Here is a 25,190-nt window from a genome sequence, read left to right as displayed (position 1 = left end):
TTTTATTTACTCTTTTCTTTTTTCTAATGCCATTATATTTAGTGTATACTCCAGTTCCCCCTACTGACCATAGCTGGAATCATCTGGTCAAGATAAAAGCTGCCATGTGTCTGGCTTCCCAGCTGGCTGAGACAGTAAAGAATCTGCCTGCAATGCAGGAGACCTGGCTTCCATCCCTGGGTTGGGAAGATCCTCTGGAGAAAGGAATGGCAACCCACTCCAGTACTCTTGCCTGGAGAAGCCCATGGACAGAGGAACCTGGTGCACTACAGTGCATGGGGTCACAAGGAGTCGGACACAGCTTAGCTACTAACACTTTCACTTAAATTATGCACCTAAATAGCAATGAACGATCCCTGCGTGATCACTCACCTAGAGCCAGACATCCTGGAACGTGAAGTCAAGTGGGCCTTAGAAAGCATCACTACGAACAAAGCTAGTGGAGGTGATGGAATTCCAGTTGAGCTATTTCAAATCCTGAAAGATGATGCTGTGAAAGTGCTGCACTCAATATGCCAGCAAATTTGGAAAACTCAGCAGTGGCCACAGGACTGGAAAAGGTCAGTTTTCATTCCAATCCCAAAGAAAAGCAATGCCAAATAATGCTCAAACTACTGCACAATTGCACTCATCTCACATGCTAGTAAAGTAATGCTTAAAATTCTCCAAGCCAGGCTTCAGCAATACATGAACCACGAACTTCCAGATGTTCAAGCTGGTTTTAGAAAAGGCAGAGGAACCAGAGATCAAATTGCCAATATCCGCTGGATCATGGAAAAAGCAAGAGAATTCCAGAAAAACATCTATTTCTGCTTTATTGACTATGCCAAAGCCTTTGACTGTGTGGATCACAATAAACTGTGGGAAAATTCTGAAAGAGATGGGAATACCAGACCACCTGACCTGTCTCTTGAGAAATATGTATGCAGGTCAGGAAGCAACAGTTAGAACTGGACATGGAACTACAGACTGGTTCCAAATAGGAAAAGGAGTACGTCAAGGCTGTATACTGTCACCCTGCTTATTTAACTTCTATGCAGAGTACATTGGAGAAGGCAATGGCACCGGACTCCAGTACTCTTGCCTGGAAAATCCCATGGACGGAGGAGCCTGGTAGGCGGCAGTCCATGGGGTCGTTAAGAGTCGGACACGACTGAGCGACTTCACTTTCACTTTTCACTTTCATGCATTGGAGAAGGAAATGGCAACCCACTCCAGTGTTCTTGCCTGGAGAACCCCAGGGATGGGGGAGCCTGGTGGGCTGCCGTCTATGGGGTCGCACAGAGTCGGACACGACTGAAGTGACTTAGCAGCAGCAGCAGCAGAGTACATCATGAGAAACGCTGGGCTGGAAGAAGCACAAGCTGGAATCAGGATTGCCAGGAGAAATATCAATAACCTCAGCTATGCAGATGACACCACCCTTATGGCAGAAAGTGAAGAGGAACTAAAAAGCCTCTTGATAAAAGTGAATGAGGAGAGTGAAAGAGTTGGCTTAAAGCTCAACATTCAGAAAACGAAGATCATGGCATCTGGTCCCATCACTTCATGGGAAATAGATGGGGAAACAGTGGAAACAGTGTCAGACTTTATTTTTTGGGGCTCCAAAATCACTGCAGATGGTGATTGCAGCCATGAAATTAAAAGACGCTTACTCCTTAGAAGGAAAGTTATGACCAACCTAGATAGCATATTGAAAAGCAGAGACATTACTTTGCCAACAAAGGTCCATCTAGTCAAGGCTATGGTTTTTCCAGTGGTCATGTATGGATGTGAGAGTTGGACTGTGAAGAAAGCTGAGCGCCGAAGAATTGATGCTTTTGAACTGTGGTGTTGGAGAAGACTCTTGAGAGTCCCTTGGACTGCAAGGAGATCCAACCAGTCCATTCTGAAGGAGATCAGCCCTGGGATTTCTTTGGAAGGAATGATGCTAAAGCTGAAACTCCAGTACTGTGGCCACCTCATGCGAAGAGTTGACTCATTGGAAAAGACTCTGATGCTGGGAGGGATTGGGGAAAGGACGAGAAGGGGACGACAGAGGATGAGATGGCTGGATGGCATCACCAACTCGATGGACATGAGTTTGAGTGAACTCCGGGAGTTGGTGATGGACAGGGGGGCCTGGCGTGCTGTGATTCATGGGGTCGCAAAGAGTCTGACATGACTGAGCGACTGAACTGAACTGACTGAAACCTATCATTCTCAACTCACTTTTGAGTCTTCCTGATACATATAGATGCATTTTTACATAGCCTTTATTAGTATGTGGGAGAAGGCAATGGCACCCCACTCCAGTACTTTTGCCTGGAAAATCCCATGGATGGAGGAGCCTGGTAGGCTGCAGTCCATGGGGTCGCTAAGAGTCAGACACGACTGAGCAACTTCACTTTCACTTTTCAGTTTCATGCACTGGAGAAGGAAATGGCAACCCACTCTGGTGTTCTTGCCTGGAGAATCCCAGGGACCGGGGAGCCTGGTGGGCTGCCGTCTATGGGGTCGCACAGAGTCGGACACGACTGAAGCGACTTAGCAGTAGCAGTATTAGTATGTATTAATACATGACCATCAAGCACTTAAATGGCATTTATTCAGTGTCAGAAATTGTCTCAAGTGTTTTATATATCTTAGTTCGTTAAGTAATTTCAACAAAAGGTTTTTGAGCATTAGGATTCTTTTATATAAATATGTTAAATTTCCCTTAACTTTATATTTATTTTTCTTTAACCTTAAATGTTGGCATTTGAATAATTTTTAGTATGGCTATGAAAACTACACAAATAATAATAAAATATAAATTTTTACTGCTTTTCTCTTTTATTACAGATTATTCCTGTGGAGTAGAGACCCAGTAGAATTATTGAGTCAAAAGATCTAGACAGTTGTAGAGTCTTGTTACGTGAGACCCAGAGTCCAGAAAGAGCGCTGTGTAAACTGAGTTCTAATGCACAGTCTGCCACTGTCCAGCCTCATGAGTCATTCACGGTGCTGGGTCTCATTTTTCTCATTTGAAAAATGAAGAGTTAGATTAGATTATCTTCCAGGTTTCCTTCTGGTCTGAGATTCTATAAAGTTAATATTTCTGGACCAATGTATATAATCAACAGCATATAAGGGGCTTCCCTGGTGGTCCAGTGGTTAATACTCTGCATCTTCACTGCAGGGGGCTTGGGTTCGATTCCCTGGTCAGGGAAGTAAGATCCTGCATGTCGTGTGATGTGGCCAAAAAAAATATGATAAAAACTTTTTCTCTCTCTCTTTTTTTTTTAATCCCCGTTTTTTTTAGGCACATGGGCTTAGTTGCTCCACAGCATGTAGGATCTTCCCGGATCGGGGATCAAATCGGGGTCTCGTGCATTGGCAGACAGATTCTTTGCCACTGAGCCACCAGGGAAGCCCTGATAAACACTTTCTATAAAAACTTTTGTTTTGTTTGTTTTTCTAGACAGAACAAGTCCAAATCTGAAATAACCAACATGGTTCGCTCCTCCACTATCACGGTATCAGACAAGGCTCACATTTTATCCATGCAGAAGTTTGGACTGCGAGATACAATTGTGAAATCACATCTAATACAGAAAGAAGAGGATTATACCTACATCCAGAACTTCAGGTAGCTCACTGGATCTTAGACTGTTTCCACAGCAAAGTGATCGCTCAGCTCTCTGAAACAGAAGCTTCCTCTGTACCCTACAGAGTCACTCCCATCATTTTCTGAATGAGTGATTCCTTTCACTCTTCCTTGGCAGGCATTTATTCTGTGCCTTTTCGGGCCAGGCATCGTGGGAGGTGTGGTGTGGTGGGAATGACACAACTTGCAGCAAACAGTTGCAGAGATATTTGAAGATAGCCCTGTGTGGAAGGAGGAGAGAGATCTTGATTTTTGGTTATGCCTCTATGTATCTCTTGGTCATTTGGGGCCTTTGAAGAAAGTTGTTTGAATTTAAATTAATCACATGAAGTTAGTGACTGGTGATCTTTTTAGACAAAATGACTGAAAGTTCCATGAATAAAGGGTGCAGGTTTGCCAGGTCTTTTTAAATCACTGCACTGGGACTATAAGACAAAGTCATGTTGCTTCTAGAGATCAAGATACGAGTTGTTTTAGGGAGTTTGGGATGGACATGTACACACTATTATACTTAAAACAGATAACCCACAAGGACCTGCTGTATGGCACATGGAACTCTGCTCCATGTTATGTGGCAGCCGGGATGGGAGGGGAGTTGGGGGAGAATGGATGTATGCATATGTGTGACTGAGTTCCCTTGCTGCTTACCTGAAACTATCACAGCATTGTTAATCAGCTATACCCCAATACAAAATAAAAAGTCTCCAAAAAATTTAAAAAAAAATCGAACAACAGAAAAAACCCCAGTGAATTATCTGAACACTGGTATTGCTTTCTTTCCAAAAGTAGTTGCCGGGATACTTCTCTTTTCATTTCAGTAGCACGCACAGTACATAGTCATTTTGTGGATTGTGGCTCTCTAATTGCTATTAAAGCTAAGTAGAAATGTTCAAAGTGGGTCTCTACTGTCTGAAGTTATCACAAAAGCAACAAATGTCATGGCAGACTGCAGGTCACCCCTTGGTGCCACAGTCACTTGTCTAGGACAGCTGTGACATTTCTTAAGTCTTCAAATTCCAGCCCAGAGAGGCTGAAACCTGCCAGAATCAGCATCCAGTGCTCTCCCTGTCATGTCCATAGTCCTCCCAAGTGACCAGTTGATTGTCTTTGGCAACAGATTTTTTGTAGGAACGTACAATGTGAACGGACAGTCCCCCAAGGAGTGCCTCCGGCCCTGGCTCAGCCACGATACCCAGGCCCCAGATGTGTACTGTGTGGGGTGAGTGCTTCTCTTCTCGTTGTCTCTGCATTTTCCAGAATGTGTAGCTGTGGTTGAAGGGATGGGGGCATGAATCTGTAACTGAGACTTCGCAGCAGGTGAAGGGATCGAAAAACGAGCATATGCTCAATAACAGCTGCTCCTCTGTTCTATGTGCTTCCTCATAGTAAACAGATTTCTGGCACTATTAAAGTGATGTGCTTGGCACTGGAATGCTAATAGTTAATTTTGAGTGCAACCCTGTGTTAAAAGCATGCACCTTGAACTGAATTTTATTACTTAGACATTCAATGCTTTGTTGGTTACAAAGCAAAAATATCTTTTGTGAGGGAAAGAAGGTTAAAAGGAAAAAAAAAAAGGCCCCATCCAAGGACTTCCTTGGTGGTCCAGTGGCTAAGACCCTGTGCTCCCGATGCAGGGGGCCTAGGTTCAATCCCTGGACAGAGGACTGGATCCTGCAGGCCACCTTGAAGATCCTTCGGGCCACAACTAAGACCTGAAAGTGAAAGTGAAAGTCACCAGTCGTGTCCAGCTCTTTGTGACCCCATGGACTCTACAGTCCTTGGAATTCTCCAGCCAGAATACTGGAGTGGGCAGTCTTTCCCTTCTGCAGGGGATCTTCCCAACCCAGGGATCAACCCAAGTCTCCCAGGCGGATTCTTTACCAGCTGAGCCACAAGGGAAGCCCAACTAAGACCTGGCAAGCCAAATAATTAAATATTTTAAAAGGGAGGGCCCCATTCATCAGTCTTTTTTTTTTTTCCCCACACCTACTGTCTTCTTACCACTGTACCAAATGTTGTTGGGGAGGGAGAAGCAAAGACGCCTGGGTGGTAACATGTAAAGGGACTAGAATTTGGAATTTATAGAGAGCTAGGTTTCAATCTTGGAGAAGGCAATGGCACCCCACTCCAGTACTCTTGCCTGGAAAATCCCATGGACGAAGGAGCCTGGTAGGCTGCAGTCCATGGGGTCGCTAAGAGTCAGACACGACTGAGCAACTTCACTTTCACTTTTCACTTTCATGCATTGGAGAAGGCAATGGCGACCCACTCCAGTGTTCTTGCCTGGAGAATCCCAGGGACGGGGGAGCCTGGTGGGCTGCTGTCTATGGGGTCGCATAGAGTCAGACACCACTGAAGCGACTTAGCAGCAGCAGCAGGTTTCAGTCTATTTGCCGCCTGGTGCTTAGGTGAGCTAGTGATCTCGGATGTAAAGACTGGAGACTCTTCCAGGTACTTCAGGCTCATTATGAAGACGAAAAGGGCCACTGCTTGAGAAAGTACCTGGTGAGTTCCTGGGCCTTTAGTCCTTTGTCTCTGAGTGTTTGTTTTCTTCCTCTTTGAGGGTCCTGCAGTTTAGCTAGAAAGGTAGGCCTTACACAGCTTCACCAATCTGAGAATGTGCCATCTCGCACGTTACCCTTCTCTACTCCCTGACTGGTTGCTTTTCCTGATAGGTTCCAGGAGCTTGATCTGAGTAAGGAAGCCTTTTTCTTCCACGATACCCCAAAGGAGGAAGAGTGGTTTAAAGCTGTATCAGAGGCTCTTCATCCAGATGCCAAATATGCAAAGGTATGAGAGGAGTCCGGGACCTTCTGACTTTTGTGTTGCCATGCAGGGAAATGCTAAGACAACTTTTCACTTCTGCGACTTTCATCAAAAGCCAGCCCTAATGGGTGGTGGTCCCTTCCCTGGTGGTCCAGAGCTTGAGACTCTGCCTGCCAATGCAGAGGACACAGGTTCAATCCCTGGTCCGGGAAGATCCCACGTGCCTCGGGGCAAGTAAGCCCACGAGCCACACTACAACTACGGAAGCCTGCATTTCTCGAGCCTGTGCTCCATAGAACCACTGCAGTGAGAAGCCCGCACATCACAACAACGAGTAGCCCCCACCTCGCAGCAACTAGAGAAGGCCCCTTCACAGCAGTGATGACACAGCCAGCTAGAAAGGAAGGGAGGAAGGAAGTCCTGTTGATGCTGTGATGTTCAGTTCTAGGAGAGGTTTCTCAGGTCTCGGCACCTGTAGGCTGCTGAGGTTATCACAGGGTGTGGTCAGTGAGTTGCTCGGGTAATTACCCTGTTTCCTGGTGTGGAGCAGGAGATATAGGAGTCCTCACAGCCAGCTTCCCGTCCACTTATCCTTTCACCTCCCCATTAATGCCGTGACTTGAACGCATGCCTCTCTTCCAGGTGAAGCTCATCCGACTGGTTGGGATTATGCTGCTGCTATATGTCAAACAGGAGCATGCCGCATACATCTCAGAAGTGGAAGCTGAGACAGTGGGGACAGGAATCATGGGGAGAATGGTGAGTTCCTGGTTGGTACAGGGAGGGCCTTGGTCCCTAAGGTCTTGAGCCTGCTTCTCATGATACCACAACTACCTGTGTCCCAGCTTGAGGGTACTGGCAGCACGAGATGAACTGTCCCCTCATGCTGTAGCAGGAATTGATGGAGGAGGCCATTCCGAAATTGTATTTTAGTGACTTCCTGGCTGACTTGCCCAGTTAGCCCGCATCCTCACGGCCGCTCCGCTCTGAAGCCCCCAAGTGGGTCCTTCCATTTAATGCATGACCCATGTCGCAGAAGCTGTACTGGATCACCAAGGAAAAGAAAGAAAGAATGCTAATAATAGGTTTGCCGTTTTTCTTCTTGAAGCTGTTAAAGTCCTCCTTTTAGGTTCTACTGTAAGAGCTTAGCTTCCCAGGGGGAAGGGAGAGTGTGTGGCTTGCCTGCAATCTATTGCAGAGTGGACTCGCCTTCGCCGCTGGCCGCCTGGTCCTTCTGTCTTCTTGCATTTGTTTTCCCACCTATAAATATGTAACCCTGCTTTACTCATCTCCCAGGATTGTGACACAGACTGACTAAAAGAGAACATTTTGAAAGCCCATGGGTTTGAATGACTATCACAGTGAAGTTGGGAACTGTGCCTTTTCCGGGCTCCCTTTCACAGGGTAACAAAGGGGGCGTGGCCATCCGGTTCCAGTTTCACAACACCAGCATCTGCGTGGTCAATTCCCACCTGGCAGCCCACACGGAGGAGTACGAGAGGAGGAACCAGGACTACAAAGACATTTGTTCTCGAATGCAGTTCTGTCAGGTCGACCCAAGCCTGCCCCCTCTCACCATCAGCAAGCACGAGTGAGTCTGGCCTTCCACCCCAGGCAGTGTGCCGGGCTGCGCGGTCCAAGCCCAGGGCTCTCTGTTTCATTAGGTAGGGGACCGGGGGAGGCTTCCCACCACCTGAGCGGGAACTCTCAGCCAACTCTCGGTTATACAGGGATTACACCTCTTGGAAATTTTTAGTTTCCCAACTTACCATCTGGCCAACCTCTCGAATTTTCTCAGACACCATTTGTTCCTGGAAAATGTGTAAGATGTTTTTTTAACACAGTCCGCCTTGATGCAGCGTCATGAGAAAAGCCACGCCAGAGCAGGCGTCTCGAGCGCAGGTTTTAGAAGTGTGGTTCAGGGTTCTGCTGCCTGTTGTCTGCAGAAGCATGTGCGGTCGAGGATGGGGCTGCATTTCCCAGTCTTCACGTCTTTTTCACCTCTTGATTCAACATTTTGGAGCCATGGTTGCAGCTGCTTGGGATGTCTTGTGCTAATGTTTGTTCTCTTTATTTCATTTATCTCCAGTACTTGCTCTCTGTCTAAACTCAAGGCATATTGGAATTTCAGGCTTTACAGTAACACTTGAAACTTACGCCCCTTCTTCTTATAACAAGGAAGAAGCCACTGGGGCTGTGGTGTCTGCCAAGGAGTACACAGAGCCCAACCTCTCATCCACCTGCTGCGTCCGTAGGACCATCTTGATTGGTGTGCTGGAAGCTGCCAGAATGGCTTTCCGTCTCCAGGGGACCTAGCAGGGACTGGGTCTTCCATTCTGCTGACCCGGCAGCATCCCAGTGTGTGAGGCTGCATGTCAGCTTGTCTGCATTTAGCTCGTGGGCGCATTCATTTTGGAGTGTGTATGCTGCCATGCGGCTTCTCTCATAACCCAGCTCTTGGCTTCACGTAGAGCAGTACTGGTCTCCCCAGAATGTGCAGTGTCACCTGGGAGCATCCAGTCATCGTGTTCCCAAAGCAGCAGGTGCAAGAAAACACCTGTCGAATTCTGCAGAAAGAGCCGGCCAGTAACGCAGTGGTGGTTAAACCGAGACACCACTGGGCAGGTCAGGCTTTGTTTTAGAGGAACTCTGCTCCAGAAACAAAGGCTAAGAGCATGCTTTGGGGGCTGGAGTGTGCATGGAGGCAGAGGCAGCATTGTGGCATCATCTGGCTTGGGGTCCCTGAGTGATTGACAGGACTCCCAATACTTGATCTTTCCCCATCTTCCCAGGAGAGGTAAATTATTGTCTTGCTTTTAGATCTTATTAGACTATCTTTCCAGCTGTGCTCGGTCGCTTCAGTCGTGTCTGACTCTTTGTGACCCTATGGACTGTAGCCCGCCAGGCTCCTCTGTCCATGGGATTCTCCAGGCAAGAATACTGGAGTGGGTTACCATGCCCTCCCCCCTTTCCAGCTGTATGGGAATAAAAGAGTCAAGGAGAACACAAGGCTGTTGCCAGTGAACTTGGACCAAGATAACTGAGTAAGAGGCATGCTAGAGATGATGTTAAATGGGATGGCAAGAGGAAAAGAGACCCTGAGCAGTCAAGTTCCTTCCCCACGCAGCTCCCAAGAGACTGAGCCTCCGGGCCTTCTGTCAGAAGCACACCGGATAGGGTGGGCGAAGCCCCTCCTAATCCCTGTGCCCTTTGTGCTCTGTCCCCGCAGTGTGATCTTGTGGCTGGGGGACCTCAACTACAGGATAGAAGATCCGGATGTGGAAAAAGTGAAAAAACTCATCGAAGAGAAGGCCTTTCAAACGCTGTATGCGTATGACCAGGTACCAGCGGCCACCCAGGCACTCTTCAGGCAGCTGTCGTTGCCCTGCCCCACCCCCCAGGGGGCACAGAAAGCCTGGCTGCCCAGCTCCAGCTCCGCCTCTTCTTCCTCATCTTGGGAGGGTTCCCTGAGGAGCTGGCGCCCGCCATCCCTTCCTTCCCTCCATCTGTGCTCCCTCTCCTATAGCTGTCTGCCCCACTGGTCCTGCCCTTGAGGTTTGTCTCCCCTGGAGGCAAGAGCTGTTCTCTTTCCCTCTGTCTCGTGTGTGCCCATTCATTCAGTCATTCAAGTTGGGGCCAAAAGGGAGCCAAGCTTCTCATCAAGACGATATTAGTCCTTTGTATATTTCAGATGATTTACTGATGTTTCGAGTGGGCCCCCTGCGCCCCCTGCCCCTCAGCAGACCTGTGCCGTGTGCGGGACCACTCTTTTTCTAAAGGGCTGTGTTCACTTCCATAAAGAATCCATTCCGTCTCCTGCTAGCCTCTACTGTTGTTTGGGTTATCATTCCTTTCTCAGAGCATTAGCTGTTTCCCAGGACGAGAGAAACCTGTTTCTCTCTGACCTTCAGGGTACTCCTCTCAAGAGATTCTGAAACTGTTCAAGCAGTCAGAGTTGTTCGGGATGTCACGGTCCTTTTTCTTTCTACCCTGTATCTCCCTTTTAATCATCTTTGTATTGTCGTTAGTCTAAATCTTTCTGTTAGCTTTATTTTTCTCCCAGTGGGATCAATTAAGGGGAAAAAAATCCCAAGTCTGTTATGTCTTTCTTTATAGAATAATCTCTTTAGTGACCCATTTTTGTCTCCCATTCTTTTCCTTGGTAAATTAGTCTCTTTATTCCCCTTTTCAGCATTATCCCTTATCTGTCTTTTTTCTAGACTGCAGCCTTCTTATTTCCCTGGGAGTTCAATACCATCTCTTCTTCCCTTCTTTTCTTGTCTCTCCTTAAGTAATAGTAACCAGTTTGTGTGTTGCCTTGCTTTCCAAATGGTTTCAAGATTTATATTTACCTGTTTCTTGTTTTTAATTTATTTTTTACTCTTCTTATTCTGGCCATGCTCAGTCTTTGCTGTGGTTTGTGGGCTCCAGGGCACGCAGGCTCAGCAGTTGCCACATGAGGGCTTAGTTGCTCTGAGGTATGCAGGATCTTAGTTCCCCCAACCAGGGGTCAAAGCCAAGTCCCCGGTATTGGAAGGTAGATTCTCAGCCACCAGACCATCAAGAAAGTCCTCATATTTACCCATTTAAGAGTCATCTTGGACTTCCCTGGTGGTCCAGGAGTTAAGACTGTGCTTCTGTTGTAGGGGCGTGGGTTCAATCCCTGGTCTGGGAAGTTCCGTATGCCATGCAGTGCATCCAGAAAAAAGCGAAAAGGAAAGAATCATCTTACACTATTTTAATTTCCTGTTGCTTTTTCCTTAATAGTATTTTATTTTTAAGGAATTCCTATTTGGGGGTTTGTCAACTGTTGTCCCCTGGATAGCTGACCCTTTCACCAAAGTTAGAGCTTACAGTTCGTCACCAGGCCACACAGCACCAAGCTTGGTGCTCCAGGGAGGGGGCAGGAACACCCGTGGTTTTTCTCTTTTGCTGAGAAGGAGCTCTTAGAACCAGTGCAGTGGCAAGGAGGCCAGTTACTATCGTAATGTGTCAGGCACTGTTTTAAGTTGACAGCTTATCTTTGCAACAATCCTGTGAGGCAGATTCTATTATAAATCCAGAATTTACAGATGGGGAAACCAAAGCATAGAGCTCCCCCCAGTTCATATAACTGATTTGACAAACCTCTTTAAAGAATTGTTTTAGTTTAAACTTAATTCATAATGGTTTGGTTATACCTGTACTATATATTTATACATACTTGGAGGTTCCCTTTTACTTTTTGGATTGTATCTTTACAGACATTTTTTAATGCAGTTTTATCCCTCTGTATATTGGAACACCTGTGCTACACAGATGATGTGTTTGATACCTGGAAGAGAAACTATATCCATAAACTAATCCTCCTAGGGGCATCTCAGTGCGATGGAGCTCAGGCCCCTCAGACGTGGATATGGTTTTATAAAAGAGCATTAAAAATTGTACAGCAGGCAGAATAGCCAGCATGCTCCTCTTCCTGGGAGTTAATTAACTCAAGGTCTTACAGAGTAATTTTCTTTCTGTTCTTTTTTTTTTGACACTGCAGTATGTGGGGTCTGAGTTCCCCAACCAGGTATCAAACCCATATCCCTTGCAGTGGAAGCATGGAGTCCTAACCACCAGAGAATTCCCACAGAATAGTTTTCTCATGGGCTTTTCCTTTGGGGTTAGGGTTTAGATTCCAGATTGGTTTCCTTTCTTCTGCTAATTCAAGGTTTGACCTTTTTATGCTGAGATTTTTTTTTTTTTTTTTAATTCCATCCTTTGTGTAGCTGAGAGCTCAGGTGGCTGCTAAGGCTGTCTTCGAGGGCTTCAGCGAGGGTGAGCTCACGTTCCAGCCTACCTATAAGTATGATACTGGCTCCGATGACTGGGATACCAGGTAGGTCAGAGGTTGCTTCGGAGGCTGAGCAAATAGAAACTCAGAAAGTTTTGGAAGTACTTTCCCTCGGGGACCTACAGAGGAAGATAGGTTTCCTGTCACTTCTTCCTCAGGTCAAACATTTTCTCTCAATATCTGTTCATTAAGCAGACTGCTTTCCTACACTTTTTAAAAAAAAAAAAAAAAACTTATTTCTTTGCCTGGTCTGGGTCTTAGTTGCAGCACGCAAGATCTTCGTTGTGACAGACGAACTCTCTAGCTGTGGCTCATGGCTTAGTTGCCCTGCGAGGCATGTGTGATCTGGTTCCCTGACCAGGGAGCGAACCTGGGCACCCTGCATGGACAGCATGGAGTCCTAACGCCTGGACCCCACCCAGGAAAGTCCCCACAATAATTCTTAAGACGCATTTCCCTTCCAGCTATGCTTAGGGTGATGATTCCAATAGACTGAGCTTGTACTTGGTCATTAATGGTAGTTCATATTTTTATGAGAGCCTATGGGATGCTGTTCAGTACTTGTATTATCTCATGTAACCTTCTTAACAACCCATTGAAGTAGGTATGATTTATTATCTTCATTTTATAGACTGGGGAACAAAAGCCCCCCACCCCCAAATTTAAGATCCTCCCAAGCAGGCAAGCGTTGAAGCAGGATTTGAAGCCAAGCTGTAGGAATTCACGACCTGTTTTAACCAGCATCTTTTGAGGCCCACAGAGTGCTTACCCTCAGATGGCCTGATCCCCATAGGAAGGTGGAGAGCAGAAATCATCCTGAACAGCGTTTTCGCTCTGAGTGCTCACAGCTGTTTGGGGGTGACACCCGCAGGATACACGCTACCCCAGGCGTCAGGCGCCGCTGTGCCTCAGAGGGCTTTCAGTGTGGGCTTTGCGTTTCAGCGAGAAGTGTCGTGCTCCCGCCTGGTGTGACCGGGTCCTCTGGAAAGGGAAGAACATCACTCAGCTGAGCTACCAGAGCCACATGGCCCTGAAGACCAGTGACCACAAGCCCGTCAGCTCAGTGTTTGACATCGGGGTAGGTGGGCAGCTGGGACCAAGCTGCCATCATCCTCTAGGGAATTGGTCCCCACAGCTGAGACCACTTTTGTCTTTCTGGTCTCCTCCTCCCAGCTTGAGTGAGAGGAGGCTCCTTTTAAAAATGGTTTTAATTTAAATTTAATTCATAAATGTTTTATAGGCTTATACTTTATGTCTCTGCGTACATGGAAGTTCCCCTTTACTCTTTGGACTGTTTCTTTCCAGACCTTTTTCTATGCAGTGTGTCAGTATTCTATATATAACATAGAGGAAGTTTCTCCCTTTTTGTAAAAGAAATCTATCACACCCATGGTTCTGAGAACATCTTTTTCCCTCACTGGCTATTTTTTAGGAGATCTTTTCATGTCGGTAAGGGTAGAGCTCCCTCCTCATTATTTTTAAGGGCTGTAACATGTTTCATAGTATGGATGAACCATGTTTGTATTGATAATTTAAGTTGTTTCCAAAATGGTGCTATGATATACATTGCTATAGTGACCAGCCTTCACATATATCTTTGTGTGTCAATATGAACATTTCTGTAGAATGAAATTCCTGGAGGTGAAATGAGTGGTTCAGAGAAAAATGTATTCTATTTTTATTTGAACCTACAAAATTATCCTCCCAGCATCCTTACCATTTTACTCTTCTGCCAACCATGGATGAGCTTCTTTTCCCACAGTCTGGCTAATACGGGGTTTTAGCAATCTTTTAAATTTCTACCAATCCAGTGAGCCAAATGAGAAAGATACTTCATTCTTTTAGATTATACTTCCTTGATTACTAGTGAAACTGAACATCTTTTTTTTTTTTGTCGAAGTATCGTTGACTTATAATAAATATTTTTTTTTAATCTTTTTATTTATGTATTCTCCACTTGCATCTCCTCTTCAGTGACTTCTGTGTTTCCTTGTATATTATCAGTTCTCAAGGGTGCAGGCAGAGGTGCCTCAGAATCCACAAGGGTGTGGGTGGCTTGAAAAAAGCCTAATGAGTGTTATAACTAAGGTTTTATTATTGGAAGATGACAAGAATTGTAATTCAAAATATAGAAGGGAAACCCTGACAAAAGCTTCTTGGCTGATGGAGCACAGGTTTAAAAAGCCTGTGAAATGCTGCTTTGACTCAGAGCCCTAGAGAAGCTCCCGCCTGCCGGCCTGTCAGCAGCAGCAAGCATAGCAGAGACAGGCAGGGGCGTCTCTCTGCCCTGGCCTCAGACCCTGCAGAACCACTCACCCAGCTTTCACCCCCGTATCTTTTTTTTCTGCTAATCGGGAAGCAGTTGATTTTATGAGAGGCTTTGCCTCTGGGGGACCCTTCTACGTCTACTGTTAATTGGCTTCTTTGTTCATTAATTAAATCTGTTTAGTATTCACTTTCTGCGTTGTGATCAACTGCTATTTCCCAAGGCTGTGAATGTCCTCTAAAAGCAGCCGTCTCCAGCCTTTTTGGCACCAGGGACCGGTTTCATGGAAGACAATTTTTCCATGCATAGGGAAGAGTTGGGGGTGGTTTGGGGATGATTCACACACGTTACATTTACTGTGTACTTTATTCTGTTATTACTACATCAGCTCCACCTCAGACTATTAGGCATTAGATCCTGGAGACTGGGGACCCTGAAAAAGAGAAAGTGGGTGAAGCCAAGGCACTAAGTCTCTGTTGTTTCCCTTCCAGGTGAGGGTCATCAATGAAGAGCTGTATCGGAAAACTCTGGAGGAGATTGTTCGCTCCCTGGATAAGATGGAAAATGCCAATATCCCTTCCGTGTCCCTCTCCAAGCGAGAGGTAGAAAGGATGTGATAACGCATCTGGCTCTTCTCTTTGTAGAACATAAATCTCATCTGCTAGGTCTCAGAACTCAAAGGGGCACCTGTCAGACTCCTGGACTCTATAGTCTTCCTTGATCGGCTGCTTCTAGACAAACTGAGGCTGATGATGCCAGCTGACAGGAGAGGGGGTGTTGGTTTAGATTTGGTTCACCTCTTGATCTTTTAAACCAAAAGCCTGCAACCTTTTGTGACTCCTGTATTTTACCCATCCATGGGCCCTCCATCGGAGAAGGCAATGGCACCCCACTCCAGTACTTTTGCCTAGAAAATCCCATGGATGGAGGAGCCTGGTAGGCTGCAGTCCATGGGGTCGCTAGAGTCGGATACGACTGAGTGACTTCACTTTCACTTTTCACTTTCACGCATTGGAGGAGGAAATGGCAACCCACTCCAGTGTCCTTGCCTGGAGAATCCCAGGGACAGGGGAGCCTGAGGGCTGCCGTCTATGGGGTTGCACAGAGTTGGACACGACTGAAGCGACTTAGCAGCAGCAGCAGCATGGGCCCTCCATGAGTTAAATAAGTCACAGAGGATCCAAAATATGTTTCACTTGATCTTAGTATAGCTGTGTGCATTCTTGCCCTGGGTTTGTCTTCCTACTGATGCTTTGCTTTGAGATTGAGTCCAAAATGTGGGGTACCTATGAGTTGATGAGAGGGAAGGCAGTATGGAAAAGTAACAGGCATTGGGAGAAGTCAATTTAGGGCTAAAGATTTTTCAGAGAAGTGCCACAGTATAGATCATTCAGAATTGACAGTAAAAAGTCAATTAAATGAGGATTTATGGTGAGGGTATTTTTAATGTCCTAGATGTCCAGCTGCAGGGAAGGAGGAGCTTCAGTTTCACATTTGGGAGTGGAATGTGTGAAGGATATTTTGGGTATGGTCTTTGGGTATAGGAGATTTAAACTTGGATTCTGTTAGGGAATTTTTTGTTTTTTTTTTTGAGTTTAGGATTTCTGAGTTAAACACTAACAACTGGTCTTTAGTAGGAGCAGCTGTGGTCTCCCAGGTAAATACTTAAAAGTATGATTTGAAAGAGATGGTCCTTCGTTTTCTTCCCAGGAAGGGCAAGGATCACCCAGTTGGGGTGGTTGGGCAGGTTGCCGAGGAGAGGGCCCTGGTCTGACTGGTCCCGGGCTTGTCCCCAGTTCTGCTTCCAGAACGTGAAGTACATGCACCTGCAGGTAGAGTCCTTCACCATTCGGAATGGACAGGTGCCATGTCAGTTTGAGTTCATCAGCAAGCCTAACGAAGAGTTCTACTGTAAGCAGTGGCTTCGAGCCAGCCCCAGCCGAGGGTTCCTCCTGCCAGGTAAGGCCTCTGTCCCTGGCTTCCTGGTGGCTGGTTTGGGGAACACCCTACCCTGTCTTTTGCCCATTCTCCTAGAATAAACTTTTTGTTTCTGAATGTTTTGTTGTTTGCTTGAAGCTTTTTCAAAGCCCTGTGGATGTTCAGTTCAGTTCAGTTGCTCAGTTGTGTCTGACTGTTTGTGACCCCATGGACTGCAGCATGCCAGGCCTACCTGTCCATCACCAACTCCTGGAGTTTATTCAAACTCATGTCCATTGAGTCCGTGATGCCATCTAACCATCTCATCCTCTGTTGTCCCCTTCTCCTCCTGCCTTCAATCTTTCCCAGCATCAGGGTCTTTTCCAGTGAGTCAGTTCTTCACATCAGGTGGCCAGAGTATTGGAGTTCCAGCTTCAGCATCAGTCTTTCCAATGAATATTCAGGACTGATTTCCTTTAGGATGGACTGGTTGGATCTCCTTGCAGTCCAAGGGACTCTCCAGATGGAGATCCATCCATAGATAAGATGTAAAATAGTAAAGGGCCTGAGTTCACTGTCAAAAGTATTCTCAGTCATGTGGATGCTCTATAATTTCACACAGAAAACACAGTTCTGTGAAGCAGGTGTGGCTGTAACAAGAACCCTTTCACTTTCTGTCTCACTATAGTCAATTCCTAATTGTCTGCTCTTGTGGCGAAGATAATAGGGTGGTCATCCAGAAATTATGTCCGGCCTGACCACCCGTATCTCTCTCCCAGCTTCTCCTTGGCACTGTGTTATGCTGTGAAGCAAAGGGGTTAGCTTGTTTTGTGGTCAGTTCACATGTCATATACAGATGAGAGAGCTGGACCGTAAAGAAGGCTGAGCGCTGAAAAATTGATGCTTTCAAATTGTGATGCTGGAGAAGACTCTTGAGAGTCCTTTGTACAATGAGGAGATCAAAACAGTCAATCCTAAAAGAAAGCAACTCTTAAATATTCATTGGAAGGACTGATGCTGAAGCTGAAGCTCCAGTACTTTGGCTACCTGATGTGAAGAGCTGATTCCTTGGAAAAGACCCTGATGATGGGAAAGATTGAAAGCAAAAGAAGAAGGGGATGGCAGAGGATGAGATGGTTAGATAGCATCACCAACTCAATGGACATGAATTTGAGCAAACTCTGGGAGATAGTGGAGGACAGAGGAGCCTGGCATGCTGCAGTCCACGGGGTCGCCAAGAGTCAGATACAATTTAGTGAGTGAACAAAAGCAAGTGGACAGTTCACAGTCTAATAACATGTTATATTTTCTACTGGATCCACACCTTCTTATTGTTTCTAGCTTGAGCGTCTGAGAAGGCAATGGCACCCCACTCCAGTACTCTTGCCTGGAAAATCCCATGGACGGAAAAGCCTGGTGGGCTGCAGTCAATGGGGTCGCTAAGAGTCGGGCACGACTGAGTGACTTCACTTTCACGCTTTGGAGAAGGAAATGGCAACCCATTCCAGTAATCTTGCCTAGAGAATCCCAGGGACGGAGGAGCTTAGTGGGCTGCCGTCTATGGGGTCGCACGGAGTCGGACACGACTGAAGCGACTTAGCAGCAGCAGCAGCAGCTTGAGCGTGAAGTGAAGTGAAATCACTCAGTCATGTCCGACTCTGTGGGACCCTATGGAGTGTAGCCTACGAGGCTTCTCTGTCCATGGGATTTTCCAGGCAAGAATACTGGAGTGGGTTGCCATTTCCTTCTCCAGAGGATCCTCCCGACCCAGGGATCAAACCCCGGTCTCACATTGTAGGCAGACGCTTTATCGTCTGAGCCACCAGGGAAGTAGAACCTAGCTTGAGCAGTGCTACCTAGAACGTGAATTTAATAGCAATTACCTATTCGTGTTTTTGTTTACTGTTTTCAATTCCCCTTTGGACCATAACTCCTTGTTCACGTGTCTCTTGAGTGTGCGTATGTGCATGCTCAGTCTCTCCAATCGTGTCCAACTCTTGTGACGCTATGGACTGTCACCCGCCAGGCTTTTCTGTCCATGAGTTTCTCCAGGCAAGATACTGGAGTGAGTCGCCAAGCCCTCCTCCAGAGGAGTCTCTTGAGTGCTGAGCATGTAGATTCTTGCTGGTTGGCTGATACCTCTTATTTCCTTCCCCTAACTCTGTATGCCCGACCCTCTGCCAGCCTGTCTTCTCGCCCCCTTTCCTCTTGTCCTCCTGCCAACCAGCATTTCTTTTTACTTTTTTTTTTTTTTTTTTTTAGATTCTGCCATTGAGATTGAATTAGAGCTATTTGTAAATAAGACCACAGCTACAAAGCTCAACTCGGGTGAAGACAAAATCGAGGACATTCTGGTTTTGCACTTGGAAAGGGGAAAAGATTACTTCTTATCTGTGTCTGGGAACTACATACCAAGCTGCTTCGGATCGCCCATTCACACGTTGTGCTACATGAAGGAGCCGATTTTGGACTTGCCACTAGAAACCATTAGAGAGCTGGTGAGTTACTTGCCACAAGAAAACATCTAGAAGGATGTAGCAGCCAAGCCAGTCAAGTGAGAGGCTCTCATGCCTGCCTTCCCAGGGACCTGAGGGTTCTCTAGCCTCCATGGTGTTTGCCTATGCTGTCAGATGTGTACTGCTGTGTATCGGACATCCTGACAGTTTTTTGTGCTTTCAAACAACAGCAAGTTATTGCTTCTCATGTGAGTTTCCATTGTGGCTCTTTTGCTGGTCTCGCCCAGGCTCATTTTTGTCAATGGCAGCTGTGCTGGCCAGAGGGTTCAAGGAAGCCTTCCTCTCTTTCTAAAATAATTTTTCTTTGTTTATTTTTGGCTGTTCTGGGTCTTGGTTGCTGCAAGGGCTTCTCTCTAGTCGTGAGCGGGGCCTACTCTCTAGTTGCGGTGCTTGGGCTCTAGGGTGTGCAGGCTTCAGTAGCTGCAGCATGTGGGCTCAGTGATTGCCGTTTGCAGGCTCATTGGTTGTGGCACATGGCCTCCGTTGCTCCATGGCATGTGGGATCCTCATGGACCAAGGCTGGAAGCTGTGTCTCCTGCATCAGCAGGTGGATTTACCACTGAGCCACCGGGGAAGCCCCTCCCTTACTTTCTTGGTGTTGGCTGCTCACTGGGCCTCTCCCTCACTATGGGCTCTTGTCATTCAGTAGGTTGGTCTGAGCTTCCCTCATTAGTGGCAAGAGTTTGAACACAGAAACTGTAAGGCCCCTAGTGGCCTAGCCTCTAAACTCAAATGGTACCATTTCTGCCACATTTTATTGATCAGAACAAGTTGTGAGGTCAGTCCAGATTTTAGGGACAGGGCAAGACTACCTCTTGATGGAAAAACTGTGAAATGTTTTGCTGTGTTTTTTGATCCTTCATAATATTATTAAAGAAATTCAGCCACAGATACCAAGATAATGCATGTCCCTGCCCCACAATAGTTATTTCTTTTCCGGTTTTAGTCATCACTTTTTTTTGTTTTGTTTTGTTTATTTTGTTGGCTGCGCTGCGTAGCCTGTGGGACCCTAGTTCCCCAACCAAGGACTGAACCTGGGCCCTCGACATTGAGAGCTCGGAATCCCAGCCACTGGACCACCAGGGAATTCCCTGTTTTAATCATCACTTGGTGTATTATCCTAAAATAATTTTCTGAGATCTAAAAAGATTCATATGCAGACTTACAGATATTGAACACAAAGTTATGGTTACCAAAGGGGAAGTGTGGGGACAGAGAAATCAAGAGCTTGGGATTAACATATACATACTTCTATATATAAGATAGATAACCAACAAGGACCTACTATATAGCACAGGGAAGTCTGCTCAATATTCTGTGATAACCTGTATGAGAAAAGAACCTGAAAAAGAATAAATATATGTATATGTATAACTGAATCATTTTACTGTATACCTGAAACAAACACAAAATTGTAAATCAACTATCATTTCAGTTCAGTCACTCAGTCGTGTCTGACTCTTTGCAATCCCATGGACTGTAGCACACCAGGCTTCCCTGTCCGTCACCAACTCCCGGAGCTTGCTCAAACTCATGCCCATCAAGTTGGTGATGCAATTCAACCATCTTGTCCTCTGTCGTACCCTTCTCCTGCCTTCAATCTTTCCCAGCATCAGGGTCTTTTCTAATGGATCAGTTCTTTGCATCAGGTGGCCAAAGTATTGGAACTTCAGCTTTAGCATCAGTCCTTCCAGTGAATATTCAGGGTTGATTTCCTTTAGGATGGACTGGTTGGATCTCCTTGCAGTCCAAGGGACTCTTAAGAGTCTTCTCCAACATCACAGTTCAAAAGCATCCATTCTTTGGTGCTCATCTTAATCAACTATAGTCCAATAAAATTAATAAAAAGTTCCTATGGAGATAATTTTAATACAGGGGAGCTAGTTTGGAACAGATTTTTGGCAATAGGTATGCTTTTCTTTTTCCTCCATTTCATTTTTTAATTTAGGGACTCCTGAACTCTCTTCTCTCCATTTTATGGATGAAAACAGAGGCCTAATAAGGGGAGTGATTTTTGTCACGGATCTGTGTAGTGAGTTAACCCTGGACCTCAACCTTGCTTTTGGGTTTTGGGATTCCTAAGTCTGTGCTCTTTTTTCACCAGACCACACCATTTCTCTGGTTCTGATGGTGAAAGTGCTAGAGGCAGGATGTTTGTTTCTAAGATGCTACATATTTCACCTGATTCATTGAAACTACTTGCCATAAGCCACTCCCAATTCTCAGGAGTCACTTTTCATACCTTGATCATGCCACCTGATTTCATTTTTGCCTGATGAGCATTTGCTTAGGGACATCAAAACGCTTCCCTTCTTCCATGGGTCTGCGTCCCTATACCCTGCGCTCTCCTGAAGCCAGCCTGGTGAAAGCTCCATTGGTGGGCCTTCTGATCATGCTTTTTATTTCTTTTCAGACTCTGATGCAACTCCAGACTGAAGATAATGGGAGCCAATTGGAGAAACCCACGGACATCCCCAAGGAGCTCTGGATATTGGTTGATTACCTGTACCGAAATGCCATCCAGCAGGTAGGTGGTGCTGAGGTATTCACACCTGACAGAGGCCATGCTGCCTTGAGAAAGAGCATCAGTCCTGAGAACTTTGGGCAGAAAACACCTTTCCCCTGCAGAACCTGTGGAACGCTGCTCTTCCACCGTGGAGGGGAGGTTGACAGGTTCACGTGCCACACTCCCATGGGGCCCCGCTATGACATATAGCACCCGATTCTTCCTAGGGGAAGCAGCCTGGGAGGGCCTTCTGGGCAGAGCATACTCCCTCCCTGGGCCTCTGGGGTCCCCCAGTAGAAAGGCATCTGAAACCTTCTCAGAATGTCAGCCTGCTTTCCTTTGCAGGAACTCTCATCAGCTTCTAGGAATGGGAGGGGCTCACTTGTTGACAAGCCAGACAGGCAGGGGTACCCGTGCCGTCAGGCAGTGAGTCAGGAAGCCTGATTTCCAGAGTGGGTTGGGCAAGCTTCCTGCCATCAGATTGGTCAGTTTCACTGACTGGTTTGTCTGGGGCCCAGGGAGACCCATAGAAACTCTGATCTACTGCAGCTCTGCCACTTCAGAGCAGTGTACATTCTTAGCACAGTGTCTCTCTGCTTTTCCCCTCAGATTTATTGAGCATTACAGTGTCCCAAACTCTGTTCTAAGTGTTTTGCAGCACAACCTGATTTAGTTCTCATAGTAGTTCTCAAATGAGGAGACAGATGCTCAGAAATGGTGAAATAATTTGGCCAGGGTCCCAGAGCTGACAGATGGGCAGGATCAGGATTTAAACCCAGGGAATCTCTAGATGTCACCTTCTTAAGGACTGTGCTAGTCTACCTTCTCTTCAGAGCTCCTTCCAGGTGTAACTTTTGAGCAATACATATAATATTGTTACTGTTCAGTTATTGGGCATTGAGTCATTTTGTAAAACAAATGAATATACGGGATCCTAGGATTCATGGAAATACCTTTATTGCCATAACCTCATTTTCTCAAAGCACTGAGATACCTTTTTAACTTTCTCCATCTTATAAATGATATATCTTCTTTGTTTTTTTTGTTGTTTTTTTTTTCTGGTTAATCCCTCTTAACACTGCAGGAACCACAGCTACTTTAAAGTTTTCCCTTCAGCTCCAGTACGCTTGCCTGGAAAATCCCATGGACTGAGAAGCCTGGTAGGCTACAGTCCATAGGGTCGCAAAGAGTCGGACACGACTATTTTAATAAATGTTTATTAAAAAAATAATAGTTTTCCCTTCGGTCAGATCTCCAGGGATCAAACTTGCACCCCCTGCAATGGAATCACAGCATCCTAATCACTGCACTCCAGAGAATTCTCTCATAATAGAAACATTATTATGCTCAAGACCTGTTGTGAGAGCATGACTGGGAAGGCCTGAGAGATGAATTAGCCACATCAGCCTACATCACATTGTCTACTGGGTTGATTCAAAAGCCTCAACATGCTCTCCCTTTCTGTACCCTGCTGGTGATCATGTTTCTAGGTCAGGAAATCATTGCTGACTTTCTGAGAATAGAATTATTTTGTGACTCTCTTCCTTTTTTCAGGAAGATCTGTTTCAGCAGCCAGGCCTGAGGTCGGAATTTGATCATATCAGGGACTGTTTAGATACTGGGATGATTGATAACCTCTGTATCCTTTCAGATGTTCGTGTGCCCGTGTGTATATGTGTGTGTGCATATGAGTAAGAGAAGTGAGCAGAAGGAAAGGGTGATATTTTAAGGCTCAAAATCAGACACTGTGAACTCAGCTGTCATGTTTTTCTTATTTAAAGTTTGCATAGAGAAGACTTTACAACCTTGCTGCTGCTGCTAAGTCGCTTCAGTCGTGTCCGACTCTGTGCGACCCCATAGATGGCAGCCCACTAGGCTCCTCTGTCCCTGAGATTCTCTAGGCAAGAATACTGGAGTGGGTTGCCATTTCCTTCTCCAGTGCATGAAAGTGAAAAATGAACGTGAAGCCGCTCAGTCGTGCCCGACTCTTAGCGACCCCATGGACTACAGCCTACCAGGCTCCTCCATCCATGGGATTTTCCAGGCAAGAGTACTGGAGTGGGTCGCCACTGCCTTCTCCATTTACAACCTTAAGCAACCAATATATCAGGAATTTAGGAGAGCCCAGCTAAGCTAACAGCTTGGCCCCTTCACGATGTCAGTCCAGCATCTGAGCACTGAGCAGAGAGCCTGACTGGGCACGCAGCACTCTGGCACGTGCTGGCTCCCAGGCCTTTTCCTAACAGTGACCATGGCAGCAGCGTCATCTATTCCTTAACGATGGGCCCAAAGCTGCTAGCAATCATTCTGTGGCCGAAGCCCTGCTGCTCTTCTTGGAGAGCCTGCCAGAGCCTGTCATCTGTTACAGCGCCTACCGCAACTGCTTGGAGTGTTCCGGCAACCTCGCAGCAAGTAAACAGGTGAGGGCGAGCGTGGAGCATTGCCGTGTTCATGGTGTAACCCTGAGTCTCATGGGGCCTACAGGAAAAAAGTGGCTACCATCCCCCAAATGCAATATCTTAGAAACTCAACTCCAAGTCTTTCCTTCCCAAACCCATTCTTCCTCTCATGTCCCTTTTCCTCTTAATGGCATTACCATGATTCCACTGACTCAGCCCAGAAAACGGCGTCATTCCTTCCTCCTCCTCTTCTCACCTCCCACATGTGCTATCCCCTTACTCTGCCACTCTCCTTCTTTCTTCCATTCTAGTCCCACTTTCCTTGGTTCAGGGCCCTGCATTCATGCTCTGCCTCTGCTAATTGGTTTTGCGAAGTGCCATTAGATCTGGGGTTCAAAAGTTCTCATCAGGTCCCCATTAGTCAGAAAGGCTCTCCACTGCCAAATAAGGATTTTCTTAAACCAGTATTTGGGACTGTTTATGATCTCACCTAGTCGTACACATAAGTAACCTGCTGGAGCAGAATAATCTAGAAAATATGCTAACAATACAGGTTCCCGAGTCTTACCCCACCTCCTCTGAATCAGAATCTCTTTTGAAATATATTTTGTGCAAGCTTTGCCACCAATTCTGAAAGGCAGACAGCCAGAGTACTTTTTGAATTCTAGCCTGATCAACCGTTCCAGGCTTAGGGCCTGTTCAGACAGTAGTGCTCTTACCAAAACTGACTTCTCACAATGGGTTCTCTCTTCTTATCTCACAGTTTTCCTTATCTTGCCTTTTTCTACACTTTCTTTTGCCCTAAATGCTCTAGTCCTTACCTCTGCAAGTCCAATCTTCACTTATATTCAAGACCCAACTGAGATGTTTTTGACTTTTGAGAACATGCAGTTAGAAATTTGACCTCTAAATTCACGTAGCACTTGATCTGTGCTTCTCTTCTGGCACCTGTGATGAGTGATCAGGGTTTTCTACACACAGTCTTTCTCATGTACCTGGATCGTGTACAGTCAATTCCTGGAACATAACAGCCACTGGAGAAATAATTGAATGAACAAAAAGACATATCAATTCTCCCTCTCTCAGGTCATTACTGCCCTTCCTGCGTGCCACAGAAATGTCTTCACCTATTTGATGGCGTTTTTGCAAGAATTGCTGAAAAATTCAGCAAAAAATCATTTGGATGATAATATTCTAGGTAAGCCAAGGATGTGTGGAAAGCAGTCTGCAAACTGACTCATTACAAGAAGGGTGGTTGAGGAAGGTCCCAAGTCCACTGCAGTGGAACTAAAACCTCAAGCTCTGGGCAAAGTTTACCCTCAGATAGTTATTTTAAAGCAGAAACTATTGCCACGGGGGCAGCCCTCCCCA

General features: G+C 46.1%; 1 protein-coding gene across 6 annotated transcripts in view; it reads left to right on the top strand.

Annotated features, from left to right (window-relative positions):
• Positions 1-25,190, top strand: part of INPP5B (inositol polyphosphate-5-phosphatase B) — a 54,766-nt gene that overhangs the window by 28,686 nt on the left and 890 nt on the right. For all 6 annotated transcript variants that reach the window (XM_086394242.1, XM_086394243.1, XM_086394244.1 and 3 more), the window contains 15 exons: positions 3,443-3,610; positions 4,746-4,847; positions 6,307-6,421; positions 7,040-7,156; positions 7,801-7,988; positions 9,627-9,738; positions 12,151-12,260; positions 13,158-13,293; positions 14,973-15,083; positions 16,278-16,440; positions 18,661-18,896; positions 21,328-21,441; positions 22,975-23,059; positions 23,713-23,840; positions 24,906-25,017. In XM_086394242.1, the coding sequence (XP_086250368.1) occupies positions 3,443-3,610; positions 4,746-4,847; positions 6,307-6,421; positions 7,040-7,156; positions 7,801-7,988; positions 9,627-9,738; positions 12,151-12,260; positions 13,158-13,293; positions 14,973-15,083; positions 16,278-16,440; positions 18,661-18,896; positions 21,328-21,441; positions 22,975-23,059; positions 23,713-23,840; positions 24,906-25,017 (1,997 nt within the window). The remainder of the gene's footprint in view (positions 1-3,442; positions 3,611-4,745; positions 4,848-6,306; positions 6,422-7,039; positions 7,157-7,800; positions 7,989-9,626; positions 9,739-12,150; positions 12,261-13,157; positions 13,294-14,972; positions 15,084-16,277; positions 16,441-18,660; positions 18,897-21,327; positions 21,442-22,974; positions 23,060-23,712; positions 23,841-24,905; positions 25,018-25,190) is intronic.

This window comes from Bos grunniens, chromosome 3, assembly GCF_055505025.1.
Source record: "Bos grunniens cultivar Pamir isolate PY7600 chromosome 3, Bosgru_T2T1.0, whole genome shotgun sequence".
Lineage (NCBI taxonomy): Eukaryota > Metazoa > Chordata > Mammalia > Artiodactyla > Bovidae > Bos > Bos grunniens.
The sequence above is the reverse complement of the archived record's forward strand: the minus strand, read 5'-3'. Positions and strand labels throughout refer to the sequence as shown.